Source organism: Dreissena polymorpha, chromosome 6 (assembly GCF_020536995.1).
Source record: "Dreissena polymorpha isolate Duluth1 chromosome 6, UMN_Dpol_1.0, whole genome shotgun sequence".
NCBI lineage: Eukaryota > Metazoa > Mollusca > Bivalvia > Myida > Dreissenidae > Dreissena > Dreissena polymorpha.
Window position 1 is genome coordinate 23,904,365 of NC_068360.1, and position 25,142 is coordinate 23,929,506.

Genomic DNA, 25,142 nt, shown 5'->3' on the forward strand with positions numbered 1-25,142 from the left:
TTGTTTGTTTAAATGTTGAAAAAAGATTTAAACATCGATAAAGACGATACCTCACTCAAGCATTGTTGAGCGATTGCATGAGACCTAATAAAATAAACTTTTTAATAAGATAAATACATTTAGTAGAAGTGTTGACCATTTAGTCATTGCCTTTATAAAGGGATATTAACACTCCAAAAAAATCAATAGGAGGGAAATTCTGAATAAAACACGCTAGTTTTTTATTAAGGGCGAGTTTCACGACGCAAAACATAAACCTGTTTAAAGCTGGGTCACCGTCTTAGAACTGTCATTGCAGAACATTGAGTTGTAAACGAATTGAATGACGAGTCAAATATCACTAAGTACTCTCATTGAAAAACATTAAGGTGTAAACCATTTGAAGGACGAGTCAAACATCACTAAGTACTGACATTGCAAACCATTGAGTTGTAGACCATTTGAATGACGAGTCAAACATCACTAAGTACTGTCATTGCAAAACATTGAGATGTTAACCATTTGAATGACGAGTCAAACATCACTAAGTACTGTCATTGCTAAACATTGAGTTGTAAACCATTTGAATGACGAGTCAAACATCACACATAGCCAAGATATTAATCAATTACACACAGGTGTAAATGAAAATTAATCTCATTAAAGTTCTATTCTTAAAAATTTAAATTCGAGATTATTAAATAAATAAATTACTCATTTTTAATATGCACAAGAGCGTCAGGAAACATAATTATGAGGCATGATGGAATAAAATAAAAACAAATTTCAAGTACATTCCTTTTTATTGAAAGATTTGAAAAAGAAGCATCATAAAGAACAGCAACAAAACTAAAATCCAGGGTGTAAACAGTCCCGATTATACAGTATTAAATGTAAATAAACTCGCAAAGCCGTCTATTGTTTTTTGTTCATCACAACTAGGGTGAGTTGCTTAAACATTTACATTATTCTGATGTTAAAACAGCCATTTTAACAATAGGGTTACGACTTAAAGGGGCATTGTCGCAGATTTTGGCATGTATTGAAATTTGCTATTAAATGCCTTATATTGATAAATTTAAACATTGGATATAAAAGCTGCAGTAAAAAACAAGAATAAAATTAAAGAAAGACAAAAAGTAACCCTCAACTGGGCTCGAAGCACTGACATCTGAAGCTCGGAGTAAAAGTATATCGCTTAGACAACTCGGCCGTCCATGCTCACATTGAGTGCTGTATTTTATACTTTATATAAGCAATCCTCGTAGTATCACAAAATATAACGACAACAACAGAACTCTCCAAATTATTTAATCGTTTCGAGCTGCAACGCTTGATCATTTTCAGGTTTTAAAATAGCCAAATGATGCATACTATGGATATTGTAGAGCATGGTAAATGTTAAGTATTACTGTTTTCTTGAACATATTATTAATACAACGAAAATTTTCGATTTTGAAACAATTTGTTTTATTTTGTCAATTTACCAAAACGTAAAAAGGCCCCAGTAACAGGCGAAACGCAAACAACTTTCAGATTATGATAATTTTTATAATTGTTTTTCAACATTAAATCTTAATTGATCCAAAACGTAAGTGTAATGATACGATACGACATTTATAGTAATGATTATATATGTCGTCATTTTATCGTTTAGGCGGGTACATTTGTCTCGTTATTTTGTGTTGGCGCGTTGGCGGCGTAGATGGTCGCCAATTACCCAATACGCAAGAACGACACATATACCAAACAGAACGACACATTGGAACATTTGTCGCCATTGTGGTCTTTCTGGCGCATTCTCGTGTAAGCCTTTTCACACGTCGGCATAGAATACGTTGATTTCGAAAGATGGATGCGCATTTTTTCGTTTTGCATGTCTGAATAATAATTTCACTTCAAACAAATCTTTGATAGATGTTTCACGTCCGTCCGGGTGCCTTATGGTGATTGTTTTTACTAGTGAGAAAAACGCAGGTTCATCGTGCAGTGAATGACGTCGTACGTCGTCCCAAATGACACTTTGCGGATTTGATCGTCTGTCAACGGGAACATTCCAAGTAAAACGATGTGCGTCGGATGTAGATATAATGCACACTGTGCGGACGTTGTCCTTGCGACGGGTGTTTGACGCAAAGTCGACGCAACAACTTCAGCGCTGGTCAGCTAAGGCGGTTGCGACGACCGTCCATTTTAAGAAGAGACGCACCCTTTCTCAGCATCCGACGAACGTTTTTTTTTCTCTACATAAAACAACAAGGAACTCGACGCATATTGACACCTTCCTTGCTGTTACCTGGAAAAGAAAGGCACTCGACATTTGTAAACGTTTGAAAAAGATTTTCTATGAAGATGGACGATATTGTGCCTTTATCATAATAACAAACATGTATAAACATTATTTTAATAATTTTAATTTCATAAAGTTTACTATATGTTGTATTGTTGCGTCATGTCTGATGGGTTTTTGCATATAGTTTGAAATATAATACTTCAATTTTAGTAGAATACACTCATTAATTGAGCGCATGTTCGAAGACTAATATAATTATACATCGTAATAAAAAGGTGATATATTTTTAAGTATGGTCGCTTTCAGATTAAATATTCCCTATATTAAGGATGTTTTCATCTTAAGAATAATAAGTTTCACAACATTTATACTGTAATCAGTATTTTGATCTTACATTTATAGTCGTTTTAATTTGGTTGATAGTGAAAATCTATTGATTGAACATTGTTATTATATTTATAACGAATCTTTGTAACTACGCTGTCATAATTTGTTACCCCCAGAGTTTGCCCACATGATACAGCCATTGTAACAACTTGTTTTAAAGATTTTTTCTAAGTATTAAGAACTACATCAGGTGAAGAGATGCTTTATTATAGCAATATATATATTTTCAGAAGATATTAACATTATTAGCAAACTAATTAAAAGTCATTTATTTTATTTTGAATAATTTTCCAACGTTAAATATACTTCAAACATGCTGCCTCAGGTGCTTCATTGGACGAACACTTTTATTTTTTAGTAAACTAATTTACAGAAATATATAGCAGCAAAAAGCATTGGCAAAACTGAAAAAGCAATCTACAACAACAGCTTTTACTTAACTTTTAATAAAATGATTTCTCGTGTATTCTCATTGTATTTAGATCTATGCATATTACAAATTAAAAACGACGCAAATGCAAAAAAAATCCGCTTGTGTTAGTACACTTTTTCTTACAATGCTAACACTAAATGATATTAACATACAACTACAGAAACGATTAAATGTATGTATATCTTAAAATTTAAAACATAGATTTATTGGTTCCGTCAATAACTATGGTTTATTTTTTTCTAAATATTTATTAGAATAATGGTCAACAAAGTAGCCAGCGATGCACACTAGCGCACATCTACACAGGCGAAATGCACATGGTAATTATTAAATTAAGTATGCAAAAACACGAGCTAAAATGCAAAATATAATTAACATTAATAATTTACAAGTTAAATTAATGAGCATTTAAATATGTTTACATTATATTTGCTTTCAGCTTCTTTCCAAAGAAACTACAAGATGTTGAGGTAAATCATGTACGTTTCAACACTGCTTTAACTAAAACATAGATATATATTCATTTATTGGTGAAGAGAATCCTTAAGCGCTTTGATTTTAAGCCTCTGCGTTTATGTGCAAAGGTTAATACAAATGCTTTGCTTTTCTTACAGAAGTAAGTAATGAACAAATTGTATCTTACTTGCACAACGTAATTGCTGTTAAAGTAAAAAAAAAACATTTATAAAATCTGTCAATTATTAATCAAAGATAAAATCCAGAAGAACAGTAGTAAACTTAATGTAGTTTTAATGAAAAAAATATCGCATATCATTTAACGATATTTATGCGATCTATATGTATGTGGTAATAGCTATTTGTTTTTATATCAACTTTTAATCCAATAGAACATTACCTGCCATCATGGAGGAGTCGTCGATCTCTAGGTTGTTGGAAGACAGACAATATGGGGTACCAACATCTTTATAAATAATACTATTGTCCTGTGTGTTGATATTTGACATGGCAAAGCTCTTTAATTTTAAGTCATACGACAGAAAAAAGACTGCAAAATAAAATGAAATGTATATTAAAATTTATCAATAGTGTCATTCATCCAATTTAAAAAAAATTATCATAACACTTAAATACTGTCATGCACTTCGCTTTTAATAGGGCTTTGTTGTATTTGAATGCACCCCTCACACTATCAAACAACTAACAACGCTTGTTTCGAATCATAAACTTGAATTTACAACGGAAAAGTTAGTATCACTATACACATTTTACTCATATTCATTGATGCAAAATTTACACAAGATTGCTTTATGCTCTGGAAACAATCGTAATCAAAGCAATGCAATAAATCAAAATTAAACGAACATATTTCGCTACGTTAGCAGTGGTCTTCAAAAGTTGACGTTAGAATATACTATTTAATATTTCGTAATTTTGCAAAAAGGACATTCGGAATCTATGATAACTGCATTAACCTGAAACTTATATTTTGTCTTGCCACTAGATCAAATATTTCCTTTAGTTATGGCTCGAGCTAAGAAACATGGTATTCAAATATCTTGTAAAAATACTATTTAATTAGTATGTATTACATCAGCTTCGATACATGTTAATGTGTAAATCAATACCCGTGCATATCTCCTTCTTTTGAATTATTTTACAATGAGGCAGATATATTTAATAATGTGTGACTAGTAAAGAATGCTAGACTTGCCGTCGACCTTGCCGTTGACATAGAATTTGTAATCGTCTCCAGTCCTTGTATACTCGAAAAACATGCAGTTGGTTTCATCCTAAAATATAGCATTTCAATTATGGGTTTATCTCACCATCATAGCAGTTTTAACGGACATAATTCAATTTGGTCTTTCTCGGGACATTATGTAAACTTTCAGAGAAACAACATTGAATATAGCAATACTTTAATATGTATAAACACTGTATTTAGACTCGTGTTAATATAAGCATATTTATTCTGTTCGAGACAGAACAGCATATTATGTAATATTTACTTCAGCACAAACATATAATTTATGTTGCAATATCTTTAGATTGTAAGATAACTTATTATGTCGTACTGTTTATATGCTTTATCTTGTAAATACCTTTTGTTATATTATATTGGATTATAAAAAACCATGGAGAACACCTTTTCGACCCACAATTATCTCAATATCGTGTTATATGTTACCTTAGTATATATCTTATACTAATCTCTTACCAGGTATTTTTACAATATTTTTTAAAATCAAATAAGAACAATATTTGCATTGACATGTGCCCTTAACGCTCTAAAGAAACCTTTTACCGATATGACTATATATCTTTGACCATCTATGCGCACGTAAGATTGTCAATCCATTCCAGACAAGGCTGCTGTGAATTTCCATGGAAACGACCATTTGCGTGTCATATTGACATAAACTGCAATAAAATCAATGAACGGCAGTGAACTTTAACGATAAGGTTAATAAAGGTTAACCTGGAACCGTGGTCTAGTGGTAGGATGCTGGTCGGAAGGTTTCTGGTTCGAATCCCGCTCAGACAACGGAATTTTCATGAGCAAAAAAAAAATAGGTACTTGTGAGAGAAATAAGCCAATGTGCCGTGGCTGCATACTGCGCCGAATTTAAACGGGTGAGTCATATCGGGGTGATCGGGGGGGGGGGGGGGAGGGTAATGTCAAAGTCGGTTGAAGATGAGTCTAGTATCGTAATCAGACTATCAACCCATGCCTTTACATTTCTCTGTTAATACAAAACGTAGCAGTACAGTTGAAAAATAAACACTACAAAAGAAAATCCGATTTGCAATGCAAACCAAAGAAAAAATATGTTTCCTTGATGTTTTGAGTTTTCTTTTTGTTTAGATATTTTTGCAATCTTGTGTAAATTTACACTTTCTTTTACAGATCCTATATCAATATAATACATAAAAATAAATGTAGGCCTGTACAATACATATTGATTCAAAAAATGTAAACGTTCCTTACAAGAAAGTTGAGTCATAGGTAGTCCTTGAATTTCGGTTTTGTCAATGAACATGTAAGCCGTAGTTTCTTTTATGGAAAATCTGATTTGTTGTGTCCATGTAATGGACTTGACTGGACCAAATTTCGGATTAGTCACTATCGGGGGAAAATCTCGATCTGAAAAATAAAAGAACAGTTACACATATTTTACTGTAATTTTTATACACAAAAGAGTTAGTGCTACATCTGTGTAAATTAAGGTTTACGGTTGTAACGTTTGCGATAGCAACAAAATTGATTGTAATGGCGTAATCCATTTGTCTTAAAATTAGCACATTGTGCTAAGTAATATATATTAAAATTAAAACGTACTATTAGTTTAAACTACAGCAAACATCTGAACATGTTCATTTAAGCAGACTCTGTTCTTGAGTTCATATCATTTATTACCTGTGATATTATATATTATATATATATATAAAAATAGCCAAAGAACAACATTGTATACCCCAATTAAATTTCATTTGAATATTTATTGACGTAATGACGTCATAATTGATATGACATTTTGACGTTGTATTATATTGTATTATGCCCTGATGAGCTGTGCGAAACGCGTTGGCTATATCAATATATATTTAAAATCCCAGACACGTGATTTTACTTTTATTATATAATATTCACAATCTGGATGATTCCATTTTACTTTACCATTATATATATATATATATATATATATATATATATATATATATATATATATATATATATATATATATATATACACACATATTTGTAGGTACTGAAAATATCTTGTTTCAGTCCTAGTTCCTCGATTGGTAAAAGTGATACGATAACGTAAAACAGGACTGAGTTGTGGTGTTTCGAAAATACCTTGAGTACCTTAAAGACAAACTTGCGATTTGGGTTTGTTCAACAGAATGCGTATTATATCGGAGTCACAAGGTTTTGCAACAACAAATATAATTACCGTTTTTCTTAAGTTTCTGAATGCTTTGAATTAATGTTTTAAGGATGTGATTTTAGAGTGTTGTAACAGTAAAATACTGTCAACATGTCATTCACAATAAACACAACAACATGTCTGCTGTATAACGGTTTATAACTTACCAGGGTGATAATGATTGGGAGTCAGGATTGCACTGGTTTCATACCAGTACTCACGTTCACTTCTTTTTAAAACCTGGCATAATACTTATGTAGAATTAGTCTACGGGAAAACATATTTTACACTTATTACGAAAATATTTATACAAAACATAGTTTTTTACTGAAAGTTGTGAGCAGTCCGTGTCCCATGCAAACGTTGAAGATAAGTTTGGACGAAACCAGAAATATTAAGTTTTGTTAGTTATTTTTATAATAGAAAAAACTGGAAATCATGAGACATTATCGGGAGAGAAATTATCCTTATTCTCCAGTAGTGCTTTATTCAAAAACATTGATATTTTGCCTACATAATACAGAACAATACATAAAACGCAACATTTAATAAACAAAATATGAAGCTGGGACTGCACATGTTACATGAATTCATTACTACGAGCAACACTAATTAGAAAAACTACACAACAAGTAGATTAAGAATATCACAAAATCTAGTAATAATTTAATTTTATAGACATTATCAGATTTTTCTTGATACCGTCAGCTAGTATTGTACGACGGTTAAATCCAAAAAATAAGCAGTAGTTGATTATCCCCCGCCATAGGCAGAGGGATATAGTTTTGGCGTTGTCCGTCTTTCCGTCCGCCCGTCCGGCACTTATGTGTCCGGAGCCATATCTTGGATGTGCTTTGGCGGATTTCATTAAACTTGGTATGAGTATATATATGGATAAGAGGATGATGCACGCCAAAATGGCATTGTACACCATCTGTCAGTAACGGAGTTATGGCCCTTTGTATCTTGAAAAAATGCATTTTAATATACCACTTTTGTGTCCGGAGCCATATCTTGGAAGTGCTTTGGCGGATTTCATTGAAACTTGGTATGAGTTTATATATATATATAGAGAGAGATAAGAGGATGATGCACACCAAATGGCATTGTACATCATCTGTTAGTAACGGAGTTATGGCCCTTTGTGTCTTGAAAAAATGCTTTTTAATATACAACTTATGTTTCCGGAGCCATATCTTGAAAGTGCTTTGGCGAATTTTATTGGAACTTGGTATGAGTATATATATGGATAAGAGAATGATGCATGCCAAATGGCATTGTACACCATCTGTTAATAACGGAGTTATGGCTCTTTGTATATTGAAAAAAGCTTTCTAATATAAGCTTAGAGCTTTATCTTCATTAACACATGAGTCAGAGCCATTCAACACCCATAATCCTATGGGCTAAGGTCAAGGTCACACATTGAGGTAACAGGTCATAAATTTGATGAATTATTCATTATATAGCCATTCCTTAACTATGCATCAAGGGATTCTGTAATAACTGTTTACAATTGTTCTCCATTATCTTGCTGAGTGTCAAATATAAGATCCAGGTTGCTAGGGTCATGGTCAAAGTCACACACAAAGGTCAAAATCAAACATTTTTATTAAATATGCCTTATTTAGTAAGGATTCTACAATACTAAAATGGATTCTCAAAATGTCCTGATTAATTGTTCTCGATTATCAGGCAGTGCAAGAACTATGTGTTTTTGACCAAAGTCAAGGTCACACAACAAAAGTCACACATTTGTAGAAATATTTATTATTTGGCGGGGGATATCAATTCAACCAATTTGCTTGTCAATTCTATAACGAGCTTACCAGACAGAAACGCGATTTTCCATCGACGATAACGCCGTTTAGAAAACTATTAAACACCTCTGTGTGTTCAAGTTCCGGTGTAAATTTGTTACCTATCAGAACCAGCTCGTCACCTTCACTGGAAACCAACAACACAATGCAGAAGATGATAATTGTTTGTTTTCAGGGCAATACCGAGAAATATTGCCTTTGTAACACTAGACTCAATTTTGGTAACTTAACTATGTTTAAAATTACTGAAAAATAGTAGATATTCAATTTAACAATAACTTCCAATACTTCACTAAAAATAAATACCAGATTTAATGAAACAAAGCCAAATATATTCAACTCCGATATGTATGTAATGTATATCGAGGAATTTGCACAAGAGTCCTGTCACAGGCGCCGATAATAATGTTAACATTAGAGGAAATTTCAACAGAACGTTATGTACGTTTAATTTGCTAATACAATGATTTTCTTCACAAAGTACAAATACCAAATGTTCATTGTTTTTGCAGGATATCCATCCTTGATATTCTTCAGTAGGTGCTGGTACTCGAACTGCTCCCCTGGTGGCCGCTTGTACGTGTACAGGGTGGCGCCAAAGTACTCACCGGCCTGCGTGTCCGTCTGATTAACGTCATAATTAGAATGGTGGTCCTTTGATCTGGCTCCACTGTCTGCTGAACATAAAATAAATATTCAAAATAATGTCAGAGCGTTATATAAATAGACATTTACAAAACTACTAAACAGTGTAACACTGACATATATGTATTACAAGTCAATAATTTTATGGTATAGACCGAACAATAAGACAGTTTAACAAACACAATAAGTAAATGGACTATGCAACACTTGATATGACAGAACAACTAGACAGTAACATAACTAACGTGAAATGTTTAGGTATATAACTTAACACATGCAAAGATATTTAGACTTGACCTTGTAAACTTACATAAGCAGTATACATAGAACAGGTAACACTGGTATAAAAGTATCACTTGACCAGTAACACTGGATTTTACATTGATAATTTAACATGGCATTGTAACGCTGAAACACACAATGCGTATAGACAGTGTAACTCTGAAAACTAACAGTTTATTAGATGGTAAAAAACGGTTAACTAATCAGTTAAACACAGTATTACTAGGCAGTATTTCTGGATAATGTTATACTTGTATCGACAGTTTAACTGGATATTGTTATATTTGCAAATTTGAATACATATTGGAAGGTAAATATTCTAATTTAAAATAATAAATAGCACTAATATCCGCTTACACTCTCAACGACAATCTCAGATTGCGCAGACGTTGAGGCTGTGGATGCACTGTCAACGTAAATCACTGTTTTATATTTCGGATCGGGAGTGACCATTTGATCTAGGGCATGACTTGTTCTTATTGAATCTGCTTCAGTTTTTGCGACGCTTTGCAGTTGCTTTTGTTCTTTTGCATTTGTCTCCATTACGTTTGTCGAAAAGAGATTAAATGCCTCTGTTTGAAAGGTCTTTAAAATGAAACAATAAACGTATCTGAAATAATCAAGTACATACAATGAATTTGAGAAATTTGTCCATTTTGCAGATGTTCTATTCTGGTGTCATTGAACAACAAATAATGGCACGGAATCATTTATATAGTTTTGAGCGTTTGTTCCATATAATATTTTCAACTACTTCTTTGTTATTGTAATTTGCGACATATTTTTTTGCTGAATATAACACCAGTTCTTTTTGTTATTGGCATTAATTACAAACTATTTATTACGACGTTAAGTTTTTGGTTGTTGGTGGTTGGACAGAGCGTCTTGATTATGTTTGCAATTCCAAACGACATCGTCATAAGCTTTATGAAAACTTAATGAAAATCTAAACATTAATTCATGTCTAAATAATTATGAAAATGTACTTCAACTGAGCTGTTAAGTTGACGATGTTAATGCCCAAGAGTAATTAAAATTATTAAAATAAATTAAATAGTTAAAAAGCATATGTAATGTGAATAAATTAGTATTTTCACCTGCATTTATCATGCTATGTATATGTATGGTATACTTTCATTTACCCCCCCCCCCCCAGCTAAAAAAATTAATATTGGCCTTACTTTAAATCGGCAATATGCTAATGAATGAAAACGACATTTATTTTATTGAAAATTACATGCACTACACATGTTTATTGTTAGAATGAAATGCATTGAGATATGTATATGTTCGAAAGCTAAAACTTTGAACTTTTATTTATAACAAAAGGCCCACATGGGTATGTACTAACATACCAAAAATACAAAGTGAAACATAATACAAGTAATAAATATAAACCAATTATTACATTTCATAATGATTCAACGGGGTATCAATTCTTATCATAAGCATAACAAAGCACAATAAAGCAGAAAAGAGATGATATCGTTTGAAAATGAGAAAAAAGCAAAAAACCCAACTTCTATCAGAAACAGACTTTAACAAAATTGTTCTTTCATCAATGTTCATATTTTTTTTTAATTGGACAATGTAAGGTGTTTTGCGGAAACAATGAGGAATGTATTTCTTTTTATATAAATAAAAGAAGTTTTATTGACAAAGAGAGTGAAATACACCACGAAGCCGATTATTCGTCGATTTTGCTTACAGGAGTGACATACTCATTGATTTTGCTTACATGAATGACATACTCGTTGATTTTGCTTACATGAATGACATAAATAATCGTTGATTTTGATTACATGAATGAGATACTCGTTGACTTTGCTTACATTAATGACAAACTCGTTGATTTTGCTTAAATTAACGACATCCTCGTTGATTTTGCTTACATATATGACATACTCGTTTATTTTGTTTACATGAATGGCATTATTGCTGATTTTGCTGACATAAATAACACGTTCGATGATTTATGTTACATAAATGATAACTCGTTAAATTTTGTCAAAAAAGACCTACGTTTTGATCTCTGTATACAATACACAATCGTCCTCTTTCAAAATGAATATTAAGATTTGTACATCTAAATGTACACACTACGATTGCAAGGTAAATATGCAAAATACAAAGTAATTCTCACAGTCAAATAACATATTCATGGGGCGTGTGCACAGAGTTTGGTATTTATGAAGTTCTTCATTAAATGCCTTTTATTGGTTATTGTTCACAGAAATTTAGAAAGACATGAGAACAAATGCCTACCCACTAGGGCGTGAATAACTGGCCTTCGTATTAAACAAATATCGCCTTATTTATTCGGGAATCCGGGTTGTTACTGTTCTTGATGGTTGAATACTTTATATAAGCACTCCACGTAGCGTCACAAAATATAACATTATGATGACTTGTCATACATAAAAATGTATTTTAAGTATTAATCTACGTCATTAGCACTTAGAGACTTGTGAACATATTTTGGCAAGATACATTTGTATTTTCATTAACATACAGATAGTGAGGTTCATTGGGTCATTGTCGACCTGAAATGGCCCAAAAGTCACCCGGGTTGACTAGAAGCCGATTCATGTCACCCTGGGGTGACTTCAATCCGACTCTAGTCACCCCGAATGACTAGAATCGGCTTCATGTCAACCTAGGGTGACATAAATCGGCTTCTTGTCAACCCGGGTGCCTTGTGGCCTTTTAAGGTCGACAATCACCCATTGAACCTTTCTCATTGGGTCATTGTCGACCTGGCCATTTCAGGTCGAAAATGACCCAATAAGCGATAGTAAGGCATACTATGTAACAATGGATGAATTGTATTGTGTTGAGCATTTATATCTTAAATCAAATAAGTACTCTGTTTTTATTTGAATAGACAATGGAACAGCACGAAGTTCAACAGACACCATTCAATTACATGTACTTAATTTTAGTTTCAGTCTTCATTATATTTATTTCAGCTGAAAACGGTAAATTATATCAACATTGTCAATATCAAATACTTCAGCTGCATACATTAGAATGGAGTAGCATTAAAATAAAACAAATGAACTTGCATATCTAAAAGAACAAGAGCAACGCCTTGCGGGTACAGACCGCTCATTTATTTTCTTTTTAAAGGTGAAGGTACTCTCATTTTCAATCACAAAGGAGGGAGGGGTGGAGTGAAGATGGGTGTATAGTGTCGGGGCGTGGACATTTATTACATTATCTTCAAAAAATGCGAAAACATGCAAAAAAAAAAAATCTGGGGGTGGGGTGGGGGGGATTCTTGGGTGCGATGGTTGGACGGTATTTCAAACATAAAATAATAAAAATAAATATTTGTGTTTTTTAACCGTTTCAACAAAAAAAAATGTGGGGGTGGGGGAGGGGGGTATAGTGTTAGGGTGTGGTGGTCATTTGTGAGATGATCTTAAAAAAAAAATAGGGGGGGGGAATTCGGGGGATGGAGGTGGGGGGGAGGGGGTGGGGGGTATTCTTGGGTGCGATGGTTGGATGGTATTTCAAACATAACATAATAAAAATAAATATTTGTGTTTTTAACCGTTTCAAAAAAAAATAATTTGGGCGGGGGGGGGTGGTGGGTGGGGGGGGGCTATAGTATAGTGTGAGGGTGTGGTGGTCATTTGTGAGATGATCTTAAAAAAAAAAATAGGAGGATTCGGGGGGGGATTCGGGGGGGGGTGGGTATAGTATAGTGTGAGGGTGTGGTGGTCATTTGTGAGATGATCTTAAAAAAAATGGGGGGGGGGGAATTCGGGGGGGGGGGGGAAGGGGGTTATTCTTGGGTGCGATGGTTGGACGGTATTTCAAACATAAAATAATAAAAATAAATATTTGTGTTTTTCAACCGTTTAAAAAAAACAATTTGGGGGTGGGGGGGGTGGGGGGGGGTATAGTATAGTGTAAGGGTGTGATGGTCATTTGTGAGATGATCTTAAAAAAAACAAAATAAATTTAGGGGGGGGGATTTGGGGGGGGGGAGAGGGGGGAGGGGGGAGGGCACGGGGGATGGTTTGGGTGGAGTATATTGTGGTATGTCAGGTAAGAGTATTTTAGTCAAAGTATCAATCAAATCTAATCATAAATAAAGAAGTTATGGCATTTTTAGCAAAATTTAATAATTTGACCTTGAGAGTCAAGGTCATTCAAAGGTCAAGGTAAAATTTAACTTGCCAGGTTCAGTAACCTCATAATAGCATGAAAGTATTTGAAGTTTGAAAGCAATAGCCTTGATACTTTAGAAGTAAAGTGGATCGAAACACAAAATTTTACGGATATGATTTTGGACAAAAATATATTTATGATTATCAAATAACTGTCTTTAAATCGATAAGGGCGACAATTTAATAAACAAATTACTGTTACTTAATTGTACCGTTACTGTTACTTAATTGTACCGTTTTAAGCAATTGACAATCAGGATTTCTGCTGTTGCTTTTTTGTCTGGTAGATTCTTACTCAATTTTCAAGTTCAAATATCTAATTAAGGCGTTTTCTTAATATAATAAGGCATATTGATATTGCCGGTTTGGTGACAAATATGCAATTTATTCTGCATCTTATTTTATGTGCAATGCCGAAACATAATTTGTCATTAAGATGACATACAAATAAAGATGCTTAATTTTACATTACATACATCAAAAACAGTTACGTACCAATAACGTAAGGGTCCAACAAGCATTCAATTATGGATAACACTATACATAATTACATAAAACGATAACAATTGAAAATCCTGCACCACATAAAACTTTCCAAAGGTTAAAGTATCTTATTTATTCTACTGACGGTAGTGAAATGGATATTCAGATTACAGTTTGCTGCTATTACAGTAATATGTTAGCTTAAGGGGTTGCGGTTGATGAAATATCGTTACACATGATTTCATTAAAGTAGCATTTTCACGTTTTGGTAAATTGACAAAATTAAAAGAAAAATCGTTTCTGATTCCGAATTTTCGATGTAGTTATGGTATGTGTGAGTAAACAGTAATACTGATCATTCTCTAAAATATGCATTACATGCATCTTTTGACGATTAAAAACCCAGAAAATTATAAAGCGTTGCAACGCGAAACGATTTAATAATTTTGAGAGTTCTGTTGTTGTCTTTATTTTTGCGATACTACGAGGATTGCTTATATAAAGTATTAAATACACCTCTCATTTTATGAGCACGGATGGCTGAGTGATCTAAGCGTTAGACTTTTACCCCAGGGATCAGTGGTTCGAGCCCAGTTGAGGATTAATTTTTTTCCTGCTGCTTTTTAGATCTTATGTTTACATTTATCAATAAAAAGCATTTAATGACAAACTTCAATACACGCTTAAATCTGTAAAAAGTCCCTTTAAACTAAATTTACAATTCTATAAAGTTGTTAACTTTGCTGACGTTATGTTTAATAATAATAACTTACTGCAAACATAAACTTTTCATGTTATGGTGTTGTCAAATTTTACATGAGTAAATAAAAGAAATTGCAAGTTAGCTATACTAGTTGATGGGTGAAATTAACGCTTGATCCACTCAATTTGACATTGTTGAATAATTAAAAAGATACACATGACAAAGACGTATAACTAGTAATACTAGTGAGACCACATCCTTGTTATTATTAATGTTAGCTGTTGTCACGGTCTGACATTGGTCACGTAAGAGGAGAAGTTGTGTGGCGGCCCGGTTAGCTCAGTCGGGAGAGCACTCGCCCTGTAAGTGAGTTGTCGCAGGTTCGATTCCGGGACTGGCCGCGAAATTTTCTCATCCTGTCTCATTTGGCGCCCAACAGGGGACCCGTGACGTTACCTGGATATACTTCTCCGGGCCGAATCCCGGACTGGCCGCACAATTTTCTCACCCTGTGACACTGTATCACTTGTACTTGCGAATTTACTACAAGGGAATCACATAATGATTTTATGGATCATTTACAAATAATTATTATTTAATTTATTGCGACGCATTGTTTGGAAAGTGTTTTTTTTAATACATTTTTACAGACGGGGACTATATTGACTAAAAATGGGAGTAAACGTGCACACGTTGCAGTTCAAAATTAACCATTGCTGTTTTGAGACGAGACTTTGCAAAATTAAGTGGCAATCATCAATAGGCATATAAGAAAGCCGAATTTTCAGTTTCAATGAGGAATTGTAGTTTTCTTTTGAATCATTGAGCTTTTCACAAAGCCTCAGCCAATGAAATAAGTGTCATGTGTTTTATTTGTGTGGTGTAGATAATTTATTTGGTTTCTTGGAGATATATAGACCATATAGGATATGGTTTCTTTGATATCATTTATTAGGTTATATAAACCTCAACTATCAAAGATCGTCAACATATGTATGTAACTTCTTATGGCGTATATTCATGCTGTTTTTATTATATAGTTGTAAGATCAGCTTTTTACTGAGAAAATGTGCAAGAAAACAACAACACATTTTTGTTTATATAGTGTTATTAATGTCCTACTAGTAATACTTTTGATCACGGTACAATTGAGATGAACAAGCAAATTCGTTGAATTGATATCCCCCGCCAAATAAACGTTGTTTATGGTTCGGTGCAAAGCCCTTGACATACAGTAAAATAATTAAGTGGTAATAATTAAGTGCAGGGTAATTGTTTTTATGAATTGTAAAATTTCTCATTTACACCTACACACCCATGAAGTTTCATGTTGAAATCCTGTAGCATATCTGATATATAGCCTTGACAATGTACATCATACAAAAAACAACAAAGGGCAATAAATCTTAGTTAAGAAAGAACAGGTCTATGCACAGGTTTATTGATTTCTACACACCCATGAAGTTTCATGTTGAAATGTTGTATCATATCTGAAATAAAGCCCTGAAAGGTTCCATCATACAAAAATAACAAAGGGCAATACCTTTTATTTAAGAAAGTGAAGGGTTATCGTTCTTTAGCATGGTACTTCTCTAAATTAATATCAATACATCCATGATGTTTCATGTTGAAATATTGCATGATATCTGAGATTTAACCCTGAGAAAATTCATCATACAAAAACAAAGAGCAATAACTCTTATACAAGAAAGTGCAGGGTTATGGTTATTGTGCATAACACTTTTCCTCATTGATATATATTCACCTATGAAGTTTCATGTTTATATCCTATATAGTTTCTCAGACATAGCCCTTAAATGTTTTGTGACAGAGAGACGGACGGACTTACCATCCCAATTCTATATACCTCCACCTTCGGGGGATACTAATTTATTATTGTTTGAATTTTGATGGATGCATACGTTACAATTCTGATCAATAAGAACATTAAATAAACTAGCAAATTGAATGCAGTTTTGCTGCTGTTATTGGCATTTTTTGAAAAACCAAGGATTTAAACCATGGTGGTTTAGCATAAAACAATCATATTCATTCTTCTATTGCCGTTTGTTCACAAACAAAAAAAGGTTGGTCAACGACAAAAATTGTTGTTCCATAAAATAATGCACAATAACGATCTTGTTTCACCTTGCACTTTCAACTTAACCTCCTGTAATTTTGGCTGGGTCTTGTGTTGCCCTGAGAGTTAAAATTATATTACACTTCTCGCGCATGATTTCTATTTAATACATAGTTATTCTAGCATTGAAAGGCATTTACTGACATACTAAAAAATTTCCCCAATCTGTGAACAAGTCCTTTTAAGACAAGGTCCATTTTGCCAATTTGCTGCTTCTAATTCAAAAGTAAAGTAACAAGTAACAATGTTGGCAATATTTCTATTAACTTCATAAGTTTTGTCTAGAATTGCTTTCTCATAGACATCCTTGGTTTTACTTGTTTCTTTGATAAAATTAACAAGAGCATCGCCTAGCGGGTGCAGACCGCTCATCTATTTTTCTGTTTAAAGGTGAAGGGACATATCTCAATACTTTAATAAAAAAGGAGAGAGGGGGTGGGAGTGGAGAGGGGTATATAGTGTTGGTGTGTGGTCATTTATGACATTATCTTCCAAAAATAAGAACAAAATGGATTTTTTTTTTTGGGGGGGGGGGATTCTAATTTGGTGGGATAATTGGACAGTCTTTCAAAAATAAAACTTTTTCTTTTTTTTGGGGGGGGGGGGGTCGGGGGTGTGGTCGGGGGGGATTGAGAGGGGGCTATAGTATGAGAGTGTGGTCATTTATTAGATGATCTTTCAAAAATAAGAAAAAAATGGGAAAACAAATTACGGTAGGGGGATTCTGGGGTGGGGCGTGGCGGATGATTTAGTTGCAGTCTATTGTGGTATGTCAGGTAAGTGTTGTTTTGTCAAAGTACGAATCAAATTTGATCATAAATAAAGAAGTTATGGCAATTTTTGCAAAATTTTATAATTTGACCTTGAGAGTCAAGGGCATTCTAAGTTCAAGGTCAAATTCAACTTGCCAGGTAGTGATAGTATGCCTCATGATAGTATGAAAGTATTTGAAGTTTGAAAGCAATAGCCTTGATACTTCAGAAGTAAAGTGAATCTAAACACAAAATTTAACCAAATATTCAAAGTTACTAAGTCTAAAAGGGGCCATAATTCCGTCAAAATGCCAACCAGAGTTTTGCAACATGTCCTGTACAGTCCCCTTATGATAGTTAGCAGGTGTTCCAAGTCTGAAAGCAAAATCTAGGATAAATTTAGGAGTAAAGTAGACCAAAATAAAAAACGAATTTTTCATTTTTCTAAGTATAAACGGGCCATAATTTTGTCAAAATGGCTGAGTTACATAACTTTTCCTGCACAGAACCCTTATGATAGTTCGTAAGTGTTGCAAGTATAAAAGCAATGGCTTTGATCCTTTTGGAATTAAGTGGACCTAAACACAAAACTTAACCAAATTTGAAATGTTCTAAGTATAAAAAGGACACATAATTCTGTCATAATGCCAGCAATAGTTATCTAACTTTGCTTGCCCAGTCCCCTTATGATAGTAAGTAAGTGTGCCAAGTTTGAATGCAATAGCTTTGATACTTTATGAGAAAAGTGGACCTAAACACACAACTTAACTGAACGCCGACGCTCAGGTGATGACAATAGCTATTTTTTTTCAAAAAATAGATTAGCTTAACACGTGAGAATAAAACACCATTCAAATTTTCTATTTTGTGATTTAGTGCAATTATTTTACCTCATGTAAGTTAATATGGAATGAAGAAAAAATTAAACACAATTGTTTACACCTGCCGCAATGCCTTTAATAAGAGAATACATACACCAAAGGAATTTTAAATAAGGTATACACACACATATTTCCTGTCAAAATATGTATACATTCTTTGCAAAGCTATTTCTACAAGTGTCAAGGTAAAATACACTTAATAAATGTCAACAAATTGAACTCAAAATAAAGATGAGACGTATATGAAAGGGAAGACAAAAAAATTGACATGTTCATTTATTACTTGATTTACCCAAAACAGACAAGTGACTAACAAATGCAATGTTCCATGATGAAGGATGATCAAATGATGATGCAAGATTCTGTATACAATGCATGGTATGGCGAAGAAGCATCTGTTTACCCCCAGTAGCAAACCTTCAAGTCTCCGGCCCTTCACCTCCTGGAACAAGCTGTAAACAATGGTCCAATTACAAATTTATTGTACGAAATATTAAGAGGTGGTTACCATAATTCACCAAGAATGAAGTCATTCAATTTTGAATTTCAAATTTATAACAGAGGCAATTTCTCAATGTAGTATTGTTGATTAGCTAATAAACAAGTACCGGCATGTGGAGTCCATATGTGTAAAAAATAAGCATGAGGGCTAAACCTGTCTTGGTCAATATAACACAACTGAATGACAAACGAGTCGTTTATTTGCCAATATATAATGATTATGAGAAAAGTATTCCTTCATATAATTTTTGCTAGATCATTATACCTACCTTTACAGCCGTTATCCCCTCTTTTGGTCCTCGGACCATGTATAATATTGTACAGGAACAGAACTATATATTCTTAAATTAAATTTAAAAATGTGCGTTAGGCCCGGTCCTTCACAGTCAAGAAAAATATAGAAGAAAGTAGTCCGGATGTAAATAAATATCAACTTCGGCTTATTCCGTCTGTTTCCGGAAACTAGGAAAAAAGTTTACATGATCTATAGTCTTTTTTTAAATACTACAGTTTATTCCGTCATTATTTGAAATGAACTTACCTTATTTGCCTCTCCAATTAATTCCTATAAAAGCATCCATTGTTTATAAACCTCCCGCCGATGTTGTCGTGTTTCCATCTCAAATACAACTGAATGTCAGTGAATTTTTTATATGATCTTATATAAACATGAAACCCTATTAAACATTGACTGAAAACATTTAAACTGTTAACTGCGGTTTACACCCATAACGCAGTGTGGTGTATTTACTGCATGCTCAGTCGAAGCTCATTAGCCATGCAAGCCTGAGATTGTTTGGTCCGCGCTTTTGGTAATTCTGCAGCAAGCGTTCAAAAGAGTTCTGCGTCTCTATATATACTCTGGTTTTTTGGTCCGCTCATTCAAAATACTAGAAATGGCTATTATTTCATTTTAAAACCTTTAAGACACTATATATACTCCCGTTATTTGGTCCGCCCATTCATAACACTTAAAAATGTTAATATTTTTATTTTAAAATCTTTAAGACACTTACCCCCCAACAAACCAAGCCCCAGTTTTTAAAAATAAGACCCCCCCATAGAAACCCTCTTTCCGGAAAGTTCCTCTCCTTGCATGATGAATAAATGTTGGATGTAAAAGCATCGCGCTTGCTATATATATATACTCCCGTTATTTGGTCCGCACCAAAAGAGTCTGCACCTCTATAATGTTTTCTGATTATTTGATCCGCTTATTTGACATACGATGAAATTCTTATTATTTTTATTTCGCCTGGACCAAATAACGGGAGTATATTAGAATACAACTTTTTTTCTCAAAAATATGTTCACTTACGGAATAAAGAGCATTTCTGAAGGAAATGATAAAACAGACTATACTATCGTAATAACTACAATACTGTATTCATACGCAAACGAAAATACGACAGAGAAAATATTATATTCTTACGATAGAGAAACATCAAACTACTTGTTACCAAAGAAGCATCAAAGATAGTTTGGTCCGCGGACCAAAATAGGGGATAATGCTACTTTACACACACTTTCTGCTCAATATTTTAATTAGAAATAAAGGTATTGAGCGCACACTTTATTCTATTTCAAGTATCAGTAACCTAAACTTAGACACAATGGACGTCAGATTTATGAGTTGTTTAAAAGAATCAAAATATCTAACTTTCAGGCGGATTAAATCCAGACACTTATCCTTATTATAATCGGATACACCAATCTATGTAAACGTTAACTATAAATGTGGTGTGTTTAAATTTTGAAAAAAAGATTTAAACATTGTTCAAGACGATACCTCACTCAAGCATTGTGGAGCGATTGACGAGTAAAACATCGCTAAGTGCTGTCATTACAAAACATTGAGTTGTAAACCATTTGAATGACGAGTCAATCATAACTACCTACTGTCATTGAAAAACATTGAGTTGTAAACCAATTGAATGACGAGTCAAACATCAATTAGTACTGTCTTTGCAAAATTGAGTTGAAATCAATTTCATGACGAGTCAGACATCGCTAAGTACTGTCATTGCAAAACATTGAGTTGCAAAACGTTTGAATTACGAGTCAAACATCAATAAGAACTGACATTGCAAAACTTTGAGTTGTAAACCAATTGAATGACGAGTCAAACATAAGTGCTGTCATTGAAAAACATTGAGTTGTAAATCAATTGAATGACGAGTCAAACATCACTAAGTACTGTCATTGCAAAATATTGAGTTGTATCCATTCGAAAGACGAGTAAAAAATCACTAAGTACTGTCATTGCAAAACATTGTGTTGTAAACTAATTGAATGAAGGGTCAAACATCACTAAGTACTGTCATATCAAAACATTGAGTTGCAAACCATTTGAATGACGAGTCAAATATCACTTAGTACTGTGATTGCAAAACATTGAGTTGTAAACCATATGATTGACGAGTCAAACATCTCTTAGTAATGTCATTGCAAAACATTGAGTTGTAAACCATTTAAATGACGAGTCAAACATCACTAAGTACTGACATTGCAAAACACTGAGTTGTTAACCATTTGATTGACGAGTCAAACATCACTTAGTACTGTGATTGAAAAACAATGAGTTGTAAACCATTTCAATGACGATTCAAACATCACTTAGCACTGTCATTGCAAAACATTGAGTTCAAAACCATTTGAATGACGAGTCAAACATCAGTAAGTACTGTCATTGCAAAACATTGAGTTGTAAACCATTTGAGTGACGAGTTAAACACAACTTAGTACTGTCATTGCAAAACATTGAGTTGTAAACCATTTGAATGACGAGTCAAACATCACTAAGTACTCTCATTGAAAAACATTGTGTTGTTAACCATTTGAATGACGAGTCAAGCATCATTAAGCACTGTCATTGCAAAGCATTGAGTTGTAAACCATTTTAATGACGAGTAAAACATCACAGGTGTAAATAAAAATTAATCTCATCGAAGTTCTACTCTATTTAAATAGCAATGAAAGTGAATTTCAATTCGCGATGATTACATCTTTATTTTGGATACATAATTCTGAGGCATGATGGAATGAAATAAATACAAATTTCAAGTGAATTCCTTTTTATTGAAAGATTTGAAAAAAGAAGCATCATAAAGAACAGCAACAAAACGACAATCCAGGTTGTAAACAGTCTTCATTACACAGTATCAAATGTATATAAAAATAGCACAGCCGTGCGCATCACAATTAGTGTAATTTTTTTAAAGATTAACATTATTCTGATGTTTAAACAGGCATTTTAACATCAGTGTTACAACTTAAACGGGCCTTTTCGCAGATTTTGGTATATATTGGAGTTTGTTATTAAATGCGTTATATTGATAAATGTAAAAATTGGATCTTAAAAGCTTCAGTAAAAAAAGAATAAAATTTAAGAAAGACAAAAAGTAACCCTCAACTGGGCTCAAACCACTGAGTAAAAGTCTATTGCTTAGACCACTCGGCCAACCATGCTCACATTGAGTGCTGTATTTTATACTTTATATAAGCAATCCTCGTAGTATCACAAAATATAACGACAACGACAGAACTCTCCAAATTATTCAATCGTTTCGCAATGCAACGCTTTATAATTTTCAGGTTTTAAAATTGTCCAAAGATGCATATTATGGATATTGTAGAGCATGGTAAATGCTAAGTATTACTGTTTCCTTAAAAATATCATAAAGACAACAAACATTTGCGATTCTGAATTTTTTTTTTTTATATTAATTTTGTCAATTCACCAAAACGTGGAAAGGCCCCTTTAACAGGCGAAACGAAAACCATTTTCAGATTATGATAATTTTTATAATTATTTTTTAACATTAAATCTTAAGGGCTCGAAAACGTAAGTTAAATGAAACTACATTTTAAAATATTGTGTAATATTAACATTGACAGTCTTCTATTTATAAACGAATATATCAATATCGTGTAGAACAGTTGCCGCGATTGGCGAACTTCACGCTCGCCTACTAGACAGCACAAAAAAAGAGAAATAAATCCGCTCGACTGACAAAAAGGTCGCCGATACAACCATTATGACACACGATATGACATTTATAGTAATTATTACATATGTCGCCATTTCATCCTTTGGACGGGTAAATGTGTATTGTTATTTTGTGTTGGCGCGTTGGCGGCGTAGATGGTCGCCAATTACTCAAAACGAAAGAACGACAAATATACCAACTAGAACGACATTTTGGAACATTTGTCGCCATTGTTGTCTTTCTGGCCCTTTCTCGTGTAAGCCTTTTCACACGTCGGCATAGAAAACATTGATTTTGTAAGATTGATGCGCATTTTTTCGTTTTGCATGTCTACATAATAACTTCACTTCACAAATATCTTTGATGGGTGTGTTTTTCACGTCTGCTAAAAAACCATCGGGTGCCTAATGGTGTTTATTTTACTAGTGCAAAAAAACAAGTGCATCTTGCAGTGAATGTCGTCGTACGTCGTCCCAAATGACACGGATTTGATGGTCTTTCAACGGGAACATTCCAAGTAAAACGATGTGCGTCGGATGCAGATATAATGAACACTGTGCGGACGTTGCCCTTGCGACGGGTGTTTGACGCAAAGTCGGCGCAACAACATCAGCGATTGCGCTAATGTGAGCTAAGGCGGTTGCGACGACCTTGCGTTTTAAGAAAAGACGCACCCTTTCTCCGCATCCGAAAAACGAAACACATTTACATAAAACAACAACAAGGAACTCGACGCATGTTGACGCCTTCCTTGCTGCTACCTGGAAGAAGAAATACACTTGACATTTGTTAAAGTTCGAAAACGATTTTTTCTATGAAGAGGGGCGATATTGTACCTTTATTTTAATAACAAACATGTGTACATTATTTTGATAATTTTAATTTCATAAAGTTTACTATTTGTTGTAAAGTGGTGTCATGTATGATGGGTTTTTGCACATATTTTGAAATAATACTACAATTTTAGTAGGATACACTCATAAATTGAGCGCATGTTCGAATACTTATATAATTATAAATCGTAATAAAAATGTGATCTATTGTTTAAGTATGGTCGCTTTCAGATTAAATATTCCCTACATTAAGGATGTTTTCATCTTAAGAACCATGACTTTCACAACATTTATACTGTAATCAGTCTTTTAATTTCATATATATAGTTGTTTCAATTTGGTTAATAGTGAAAAGCTAGTGATTGAAAATCGCTATTACATTTACAACGAATATTTGCAACTACGCTGTAAGAACATATTACCCACAGAAGTTGCCCACATGATGCAGCCATTGTAACAACTTGTTTTCAGATATTTTTTTCTAAGCATTAAGACAACATCAGGTGAGGAGATGCTATATTATAGCAGTATGTATATTTTCAGAAGATATTAAAATTATCAGCAAACTAATTAATAGTCATTAATTTTATTTTGAATAATTTTTGCAATGTTATATATACTTTAAACATGCTGCCTCAGGTGCTCCATTGACCGTACACTTTTATTAAAAACAAACTAATTAACAGAAATATATAGCGGCAAAAAACAGTGACAAAACTGACAAAGCAATCTACAACAACAGCTTTAACTTAACTTTTAATAAAATGATTTCTTGTGTATTCTCATTGTATATATGCACAGTACAAATAAAAAACAACGCAATAAGAAATAAAATCCGCTGGTGTTTGTACATTTTTCTACGAATGATAAAACTAAATGATATTAAGAAACAACTACTGAAACAATCAAATATATGTATATTTTACAATTTAAAACGCAGATTCATTGGT

General features: G+C 33.3%; 1 protein-coding gene across 1 annotated transcript in view; it reads right to left on the bottom strand.

Annotated features, from left to right (window-relative positions):
- Positions 1–5,403: 5,403 nt before the first annotated feature.
- Positions 5,404–25,142, bottom strand: part of LOC127835518 (uncharacterized) — a 133,473-nt gene continuing 113,734 nt past the window's right edge. The window contains exon 6 of the mRNA XM_052361957.1: positions 5,404–5,474. Coding sequence (XP_052217917.1) covers positions 5,404–5,474 — 71 coding nt within the window. The remainder of the gene's footprint in view (positions 5,475–25,142) is intronic.